Source organism: Trypanosoma grayi (assembly GCF_000691245.1).
Source record: "Trypanosoma grayi strain ANR4 Tgr_671_V1, whole genome shotgun sequence".
Taxonomy (NCBI): domain Eukaryota; phylum Euglenozoa; class Kinetoplastea; order Trypanosomatida; family Trypanosomatidae; genus Trypanosoma; species Trypanosoma grayi.
The window spans coordinates 1-9,591 of NW_008826290.1; the positions used below are offsets into that span (position 1 = coordinate 1).

The following is a 9,591-nucleotide window of genomic DNA, read 5'->3' on the forward strand; positions in this document are numbered from 1 at the left end:
ACACAGTGAAGACTACACATGGAGTAGCATCTCAACAATGACAGTAATGCACGGCAGGCCGTTATACTCACAACAGAAATAAACAAAAGACATAACAACAAGCAAGCCCCACACGGCTTCGCAGAAAATATAATGTTCTACAGCGTAAGTTTCCCATAATTAGTCAAACTTAAAACAAAGAAAGGCAATTCACTCTTTGTCCTCCCGCCCCCTACACAAACGTCATTAAGCCGGCGAGAATCGACGCGAGTATCTGCACGACCCAGGAGGTCACCAACAGGCCGAAGCCCGCACCGTACCCGTAGAATCTGCCGATGGAGCCCCCGGATATCGGACTGCACACGTTCGCGTCGTGCACGTGCGCGATGCAGGCCCAGCACACCATAAGTGTGAAGACGATGAGGACGCTCAACACAAAAAGAATCATATTTGACAGCCGCATGTTGCAGAAGAGTGAAAGTGCAGCAAGAGCCGTGCTTATGAGTGAGAAAAATATGCTGATGATGGAAAAGGCGGCTGCCGCCCTCATCGTGTCGCGCTGCTGATTGCATGACCACGAGGCCTGCACTGAGGTGCTGTCACAGTTCAGCTTGTAGCCCCACATGGTGTAGCAGGCATTCGTCAATGGCGACCGGTAGACGGCGAGGGGTGTGGCAATCACAACAAAGAGAAAAACAATGGCCTGAAGAATCAGGAATATGAGGTGCTTCGTTATGCCAAAAGCGAAGCCCATGTTGCCGCAGAAACGTCGAGTGTTATACTTCACTTTAGCCTATCGGCTCCTTTTTGCCTTGCTGTGCACAGCACGACAACGACGAGAGAGAGAGAGAGAGCAGAAGAGTGCGACGAGACGCCACATGTATGGTGGAGCAAGAGAAGCCACCCAGCCACACACACACAGGCAGATCATACCGCTCAGACAGACACAGAGTCACACAAAGAACGACACGGAGGAAAGACGCAACAAAACCAACACATTGCCGCCGACGTTGCTAAAACGAACAAGTGCATCCACTCGAAGATACGCAGACACATATAAAACAGTAAACTACTTGGTCCCCTATTTGTTTTTTTTTTTTTTGCTTTCTTGTGTATATTTGCTATAAGAACATTCTGAATACTGACAGAAAAACCGTGAATATCTGCGTGATCCACGCGACAGTCAAGAGACCAAAACCAGCGCCGTAGTGATAGTCGTCCCCAATCCTGCTTCCAACCAGAGGGCCGCACATCCAGTTTTCGTGTACGTACACAACGCAGGCCCAGCCCGCCGTGAGCGTAGCGAGAATGACGGATGAGAAGACAAAGTTCGCTGTTGGCGTGATGCGCACACGGCCGTATATAGTCATTGCGGCCAAGACGATATTGATGAGCGACAGGAGAAGCGTGATCACGGAGAAGGAGGCTGCGGTGCCCATCGTGTTGGCCCGCTCTCTGCAGCCCCACTCCAGCCTTGGCTTCCACCTGTTGCAGTTTTCCTCGTAGCCCCACAGCGTGTAGCACCCCTGCGCCGCCGACGAGGTGTACATCTCGATGGGGGTGGCTATAATGACGAGAATAAACACCAAGGACTGAGAAAACAAAAACATATTGTGCACTGTCAGCCCACAAGGGAGCCTGAAGTAACCGGCGCCCTTTTCTCCACTCATTTTCTTCCTGATCTTGTCGTTTGTAGGGTTGTTGCGTTATTCCGCTTGCCTGAGCGTTGCGCTGCTGTCTTTACCACCGCGAGAGAAGGCTATACTACGAAACAAAGAGAGAGAGAGAGAGTGAGTGAGAGAGAGAGAGAGAGAGACGGACAATACAACGCGCAGCAATGAAAAGGCACACGTGCCGAAACGAAATACGAACACACAAAGAGGCGTACCACATTGTGGCCTGCTCAGTCTTTCCCGTTTCCCCGCCTCGCCTCAAAGCGTGCGCGCGCGCGCGGTGGGGGGCGGCACGTCTCCAACCAAACCGGCACCGTCCCACCCAGCGGGAGTCAACAACACCACCAAATGTGAGAAATACAACGGTGAAACCAAGCACACGCTGCTACCGCCGCCGCCGCCAGCAGACACCTCAGTTCCCCTTCAAGCACACACCCGCTCTCTCTCTCACACACACTCTCATTCCTCACTCAGGCTCGCGGTAGCAGGTGCTTCTTGATGGATTCAAAGTCGACGTCCCATGGAATGAACACAACACCGCTGGGCATCGTGTCGAAGCGCGCGGATATGATCCACACCATCCGCTTCTTCGGCACCCCTCTCGTGTCGCTGTTCTTCAGCAGCATCGTCAGGAAAGCTGTCAGCTGTGCCTGGTTCGCTTTGATCGTCCGTACAAACCGCTGCAAGCAGTTCACCAGGTTGCCCTCCTCCCGAAGCTTCCACTCCGTGTCGACGCTGAAGTCCACCGGGATGCTTCGACTCAAATGCTCCAGCGCAGCCACCGCGTCGTCATGCTGCTTCTGGAACGTCTCGAGGCGGCGGAGGTTGTCCTTCAGCACGCGCAGCATCTGCCCCGTGCTCATCATGCTGTAGTTGAAGAAGAGACGGCCGTCGCCACCGATGCGGTAGCCGATCTCTTTCGTGGGGTCGAGTGCACTGCGGAGGGTGAATGCCACGTGCATCTCCCCACGTTTCTTCAGCAGGTCGGACGCCAGGCCGTACTTACGTACCGCGTTGCGTATCATCATCTCCTCTTTGTGCAGGCGGAGTATGAGCTGCTGCTGCCAGTCCGTGCGGGAGCCGATGCCCGACTCGAGCCGCACGCTGAAGAAGTGGAACATGTCAGCCACCCTCATGAGCTGCCGCTGCCGCTCCCTAAACTTCGGCGCGTTCCCGACACGCCAGTTGCGGTGCAGCTCCACACAGTTCTGCCACACATCCTGCGGAAGGCTAAGCAGGAACTCCTCCCACACCGGCATGCGGTGCACGGAAAGGACAATGCAGCCATCCTCCGCCACATAGTTGTCGGGTGACTTGAGGGACACAACAAGGCACACACACGAACGCATCGCCCGGCCGCGGTGCACGTCGTACATCCGCTCCAGCCGCTCAAAGGCGGACACGAAGCGCTCCACCGAGGAGTGACTGCCAGCCATGCGCAGGTCAAAGGCGCGGAGTCCACGATCACGCATGTACTCCTGCACATCGGGGTCGATTTCTCCATTGGGACCGACGAGGCTCCGCGCCGGGGTGTACGTCGCAGGCGCTGAGTCGAGCTGCTGCTGCGACAGCAGCTCCGGCAGCGTAACGAGGTACGTGATTCCGTCTTCCTCAACGACGAGTAGGACGCCGAAGCGTCGTAGCATCTCCACCGCCTTGTCCCCACGTATGTAGAGCGCACCGGATTGGTGCAGGTGCTCGGTCTGCCGCTCATCTGCGTGCCGCAGCACAGATTCGAGGTTCATCTCGACTCCCTCGTCGCCAATCTCGAACTCTTCATACACACCCGCATCGCGGAACAGCTGCGACAGCTGCTGCTTGACGACACGGGCCGGGGCCACTGGGTTGATAGTGCATGTCACTGAGTGCAGCGGTACGCTTCCACTGCTGCCCAGGTGCTGCTGCTTCTGGTCAGCCAACCAGAAGGTGAAACTCTCCGCAGTGGCTTGGCGGCTGCCGCCGCTTCCGTTCACAGAACTGCGCCGGTGCATCAACGTCTCCAGGCGAATCATCTCCTCGCCATTGTGCTGCGCCTTCTGCGCGTCGACGGCCCAGAGGACATCTGGGTGCGCCCCAACCAACTTCAGTTTGCGAAACATCTGTGCAAGCGTCTTTGCCTTCCAAAGATGTAGAGATGGACGCATCTTCCCCCTTTTTCTCCTCTTTCCTTCCTCCTCGTGGCTCTATTCTGTGGCGGTTTCACTGTGCTGTCAATCGTGGGTTTCCCCCACCGGCCTCTCTATGCAAAGCCCTCCAGAAAAACAGAATTCAGCGAGGCAACAGCAGAGCACACACACGGCAGTTGACGAAGCAGTGAGCGTGGACATCACCCAGGCACAAACACCCACTCCAACAGAGCTGCACAAAAGAAAGCAGCCAGAATGCACACAAAAACACACACACCCACACAACATGTGTTTAGTCGTTGAGTCCTCCATATCTTTTTTTTTCTTTTCGGTCCTTGCGTTAACCCTCCTCATCTTTGCTTCTTTCTCGCACCACAAGCATGTATCAAATGACACACCCACACCCACACGTTCGCACGCGCCTACTCACCTCCCCCCCCATCAGCAGACAAAACAAAAGGACGCAGTGGTAGATGTGTAGCAGTTGGAGGTTAGAGCGTTAGAAAAGGAGCCGCATGGGCACAAAAAAAAAAGGGCACACAGCCAATCACCCAACCAACCATTTGAGTTCATTAAATAAAAGGGTACTGACAAGTAAGAAAGCAACCTTTCGCGAGTGGAAAGCAAGCAGACACACAGACACAAGATGATTACTATGCACCATCACTCCATTCGTCTCCCCGATCTTCCACCAAGCAACGAAAGCCGCCTTTTTACTACCGGCGGCGAAGGCGACCGGGCCCTTCTGCCCCCCACTCCAGCAGCGCCCACCCCACCGTTACTAGCCGCCGCCGCCGCCGCTGCAGAAGTAGTAATAGTTTTAGCGCTCGCACTACTGTTCTCGTACCGCGCCGCCATTCCGACGAGATCCTCCACAAAGCTCAGGTGCGCCATCACGCGACCCATGTCCGCCTCCTTCGGTGTCCATCGCGCCTCGTCCGTCTCGCGGTCAAACCGCGGATAGACATCCCTGAAACCGAATGACTCGTACAGCCGCCGCGAGGCTGGCGACGCCACGTACTCCAAGCGCGTACCACCGTCCACAATTCTTTTTTCCAGCGCCATGTTCAAGTAGGCACGTGTACGTCCCCGAAGCGCCCACTTCAGCAGGTCAATGACCATCAGCATGCGCGCGAGCCCTTGCCGTTGGTAGCCCCGGTGTGTGGCACTCAACGTGATGTGCACAAAATCGGACACATCCGTGAGTTTGGTGCAGGCTGCCATGAAGCTGGTCTGGTGCTTCTGGTCAATCAAACCGCGGTTGATGCCACTCTTCAGCTGCGTGATCGTCGGACGGAGATTTCCATACACGTCCATGCCATTTGACAGCACCATAGAGACGATGCGGCCAACCCTGGTGCAGCGCAGCAACGTCCCCTGCACGTATGGGTGCACCTGCTCACGCACCTCCTTGAGACAATACGACGGATACTGCTCGGAGAACGTCGCCTCCTTAATGGCGTCCTCGCAGCACCCGAGACATTCCCGCTCCATCGCATCGGTGAGGCCCGTCAGTGGGAGATCGATCACCGCAAAGCCGGCCCGCTGGGCAGCCCGCACCGTGACCTTCAGCAGGTGACGCAACTGCGTAACGGAGCCAAACGGCAGCCGGTCGGGCACCTCGCGCAGACGCAGTGGCAACTGCCGCGGTGCGGGTGCCTGCGGACCTCCACGCTGCCGCTTGTACATGCCAGTGCAGTACGGACACACGTACGTGTTTTCCACCTGATACCGCCGCAGCTCCGCGTGGTCGACACCCACGCAGGCAGGATGACACCAATTTCTGCAGCGGTGGCACTCCAGGAGTGTTTCCTGCGTCGACACGAGAAAGGCCGTGCAGATACAGCGCAGCACGCCGCCCACGGGGCCGTCGCTCGGGCCGAGCGGAGTTCGGCCTTTAATGAGTGACCGCGTGACCATGCGGTGGCGCCGCGCCGCGCCGCTGCCGTCGGCGGAGGTGGTGGAGGAGCTGAGGGCGGAGCTCATTCTTGGACCACTGCTGCTGCTGTTGATGGCGCGTGCGTGTGTGACGAAAATATTCGCAGCGTCGCACTTCTCAGCAGTGTTGAAACGCGCGTGAGAGTGCGCACGTGCGCCTATGTGAGAGCAAGAAAGTGAGTGGGTGTGAATACCTTCTTTCCTTCCTTCCTTCCCGCAGCACGGTGCAGCTGGGCAAGGAGGCACAACTGACATAAGAGGGGGGGGGATTCATATGGGCAGCAACTCAACATCGCGGAGGAGAACTCTCTCTCTCCTTCTCCCTCACACATAGAGGAGAGACGGAGACACCTCACAACCTGATGGACACCGAGAGCAGACAAGCGCAGCGGAAGTAAGGGAGGCCAAGCCAATGCTTATCTCACAGTTCACAACTGACCCACACATTTAAAAAACCAAAAAAACAACAACGAAACACCCACCACCAACAACAACAAAATTATAACCTCAGCGCCATGCGCTCCAAACAACATCAACAATCGGCACGGACTATTCCAGTTTATTGCAAGCATGCAAAGGCAAAAAAGAAGAAGAATAAGTGGCACCAAGTCTGCCTCCACTGACACCGGGCCACGTACAGCTCAAACCAACAATGCGAGATGCCTCATTTAGTGAGCAACACTCCACCCCACACACAACTCTGCCTCAACAAGGGCGGTAATGCTGTGCCGTCGAACCAATCACATCCGCGTGATCGTCTAGTCCTCGACGCGACCATTACCCGACGAATTCCTGCAGCTGCAAATCGCATCCCACACCACCTTCACGTGGATCACCACGAAAAGAGCAGAGGTGGCATCGGCGGCGTAAGGACACCAGTAGTGATACCAAAAGTGACAGGAGTAGGAGCCTTCAATCATCCTGACACATAAAACTGCTTATCGGCTCTCGGTGCACTCGAGGCGATGGTTATACCTTTCAGATGCGTAAAGCGCAGTGTGGCGCTGGCCATGTCGCCGAGCACTGCCACTCTGCGCATGGCCATATGCGACTTCCAGATGAGAGAAGCTGCCACAAGGCCTGCCGGGCTGCTGCTCACATCCAGCCTTCTGATGCGGGGGTTACTGCTTAATAATGTTGGTGACACTTATCTCCCTTCGCCTGCACGCCAGCTGGCTGAAGAGAGACACCCCAATGACGTAACCGCCTGCAAGCCAACAAGCGGAAAGAAGAGAGAGAAAAAAAAAAAAGACATGCTGCGCTGGTGCACGACGGAAAAAAAAAGGTATTGTGTGTACAAATACGCACAACAGCACGAAAAAAAAAAACAAAGCCGAACGAAAGGACTTCGGCAACAGAAATCAAGCAAACTGGAAACCAACGCAATGGGTAAAGGGACGGGGGCCGCACTGGATAGCAGGCGGTATGACACCTCATTGAGAGTTTGCGTGATTCAAGACAGCGGTAATTCACATAAGAAACAAATTAAGCCGACGCTTCTGGGCGCTGTTTCACCCGCCAGCGACAAACGACAACCCGAATAGCTCCGCACACCGCGCGAAGTGTTCCAGCGCCTTATCCAGACGTTTCTGGGCTGCCAGAATGCTCTTCTCTGAGAGACGCCATGTGACGTTCGTCACTGGTCCTGAACGCAGCAGCAACCCCGCAAAGCCCTCGCTGTCACCCATGACGTCATCCACTTTCGCCTCGCCATGAGGCAATAGCCGTGCCAGAGGCTCGTACCGTCTTCTGGAAAGGCGGAGCGCTTGACGAAGCACAGCCTGTGACAGCTTGCACATGGGTACTGATACTTCTTCTGCGTCCGCCACGCCATCCTGTGCTTCACCCACTCTCACTTTTCGTGGGAACAGGCGATTGCCTTGCAGCTCCACTGTCTCACTGTGGAGGCTCTTGCCATGGTCCAAGAGCAGCAGCTGCTGCTGCTGTGCTGTGCCACGTTTCTCCAGCACATGGGCATTGTGGGTAAAGCTCCTGTCCTCGTTAGCAATGACGTAGTCAAAGAAAACCATGGTCGCGACGTCATGCATTACAGAGCGGCCTGGGACATGTGTTGTATCGCGGCTCTCCGCCTCCAGCCAACGCTCAAAGGCATCCTCTGTGATGGGTGGTGTCGCGTTGACAAACGGCACCACATCCTGCGGTATCCACAGCTGCGCACTTACAGTCACCATGCCTGCGCTGCCCACGGTGTGAATCCACCAGAGTTCACGCTCAAGGAAGTCTCTTTCAGCCTCGTCTGCTTGAGCCCATAACGCCTCACGCAGCACTGTCTCCGGCACGCGCAGAAGCGTTGTGGGCGGCACCATGCCTATTCCCAGAAGCAGCGAAGCGACGTAGGCACCGTACTCTGCGTGCGGCTCAAGCGGAAACGACAGCTGCTCGAGTTTGGCAATGGCACTCAACTGACCCTTGTAGTGAAGGCGAACCTTGATGGTGCGAGCGTTGCGCTGGCGAGGTATCGCCACCACGCGGTACCACTGTGACAAAAACGCCGCACAACTCCTGCTGCGCTCCGGCATCGCCACCTCATGCATAGAATGCGACAGCCATGCCATACAGGCTGCTGCATCACCACTGACGCTGCTGCTGCCGCTGCTGCTGGTGGTGGTGATGGTGGCAGTGGGGATAACTGCCACCTTTTCCAGACGATGATTTGCTGTTGGTGCTGGTTGCGCAACAACAGTGTTACCTCGATGGTTCGACGGCGCAAGACACGCACAGAGACGGTGGTGTCGCGGAGCTTTTGCATCACATGTTGGTCTTTCCCGTTTACCATGCAGTGAATTGATGTAGCAGGCGCGTGTTTGCGTGTCAAACGACGGATGATACGGCGTAGGAACGTCAAGAGAGATGTGCCTGCAGTGAAATACACGCCGCATTGTTTCTTCCGAATTAACAGAGACAAAACTCAGCGCGTTTTCCACACACTGAAGGGCCTCGTCAAAGTCGCCGATCCTAACGGCCCCACACGTCTCGCTGCAGGAGGCCCCTACCGCGGACTCCAGCAGCCGCATCCCAAGCAGCGTCACGTTGCGCCGCTGCACATCACGCCACTCCATCAGCTGCACGTAACTCTGTGCTGTGTGTCGCATCAGCCACATAGACTCCGATGCATTGTACTCAGCAGGCGCTTCGTCAGGCCGTGTGTCAGCCCCAAGTGCCTCTTGTACAGTCATGCACTGCACGTGCAGCTGCTCATATGTCTTCCACCAGAGTCTGTACGGCTCGCCGAGCTCCTGCCCAAGTTCATCCGCCGTGATGCGCTGCGGCGGAGCGGGAGGGTCTTCCCTGTTGTACCACGGCTTCCAGCTGCCACGGTAGTGGAGTCCAATGGCGTGGCTGATGAGCGGATCACCCGGCCGTATATGAATGCTAAGCAGACGCTCCAGCACAACGTAGTGCTCCTGGAAGTACGTTCGAATGAGGCGACCATCACGCCCGTTGAAGTCGCGCTGGTGCTTATTGTGCTGCAACTCGTACAACAGGGCATGAAACACATCGCTGGAGGGAATCACAAGCATCATGCCCGTCTGAAAGTACATCTTCCTGTGGCTACCAATGGCCCCAACATAGCGCTCATTGGGGAGATCGGCATCGAAGACCAAATCGGGACTGCGAATCATAAGCATATCTCCGTCGAACATCGCCACCCGAGAGTACTCTGTGAGATTGAACACATACAGCTTGTTAAATGTGTCCTTTAGCCGCGCCAGCGGTGCGTGCACTGACAGGTCCGACACCTGCAGAATATGATTCCAGCCAGCGCACTTCAGCCGCGCTTGACTCTCCGTGGATATGCGCCGCTCCGGAACAATGAGGACGAGCTCGGCAAGCCCATCCTTGACAAGACTGGA

The 9,591-nt window shown here is 56.1% G+C and overlaps 5 protein-coding genes across 5 annotated transcripts; all 5 read right to left on the minus strand.

Moving 5' to 3' along the window:
- Positions 1–211: 211 nt before the first annotated feature.
- Positions 212–733, minus strand: DQ04_06711000 (amastin-like surface protein-like protein; the record flags this gene model as incomplete). The annotated part of the gene is made up of 1 exon (XM_009314840.1): positions 212–733. The coding sequence occupies one exon, from the start codon at positions 731–733 to the stop codon at positions 212–214; it is 522 nt and encodes a 173-aa protein (XP_009313115.1).
- A 367-nt stretch (positions 734–1,100) lies between these two features.
- Positions 1,101–1,589, minus strand: DQ04_06711010 (amastin-like surface protein-like protein; the record flags this gene model as incomplete). Its single annotated transcript, XM_009314841.1, has 1 exon — positions 1,101–1,589. The coding sequence occupies one exon, from the start codon at positions 1,587–1,589 to the stop codon at positions 1,101–1,103; it is 489 nt and encodes a 162-aa protein (XP_009313116.1).
- Positions 1,590–2,122: 533 nt separating this feature from the next.
- On the minus strand, positions 2,123–3,751 carry DQ04_06711020 (hypothetical protein; the record flags this gene model as incomplete). Its single annotated transcript, XM_009314842.1, has 1 exon — positions 2,123–3,751. One exon carries the CDS (start codon positions 3,749–3,751, stop codon positions 2,123–2,125), a length of 1,629 nt encoding a protein of 542 aa, XP_009313117.1.
- A 690-nt stretch (positions 3,752–4,441) lies between these two features.
- DQ04_06711030 (hypothetical protein) lies at positions 4,442–5,764 on the minus strand (the record flags this gene model as incomplete). The annotated part of the gene is made up of 1 exon (XM_009314843.1): positions 4,442–5,764. The coding sequence occupies one exon, from the start codon at positions 5,762–5,764 to the stop codon at positions 4,442–4,444; it is 1,323 nt and encodes a 440-aa protein (XP_009313118.1).
- Positions 5,765–7,227: 1,463 nt separating this feature from the next.
- On the minus strand, positions 7,228–9,381 carry DQ04_06711040 (putative glycogenin glucosyltransferase; the record flags this gene model as incomplete). The annotated part of the gene is made up of 1 exon (XM_009314844.1): positions 7,228–9,381. The coding sequence occupies one exon, from the start codon at positions 9,379–9,381 to the stop codon at positions 7,228–7,230; it is 2,154 nt and encodes a 717-aa protein (XP_009313119.1).
- Positions 9,382–9,591: the final 210 nt, after the last annotated feature.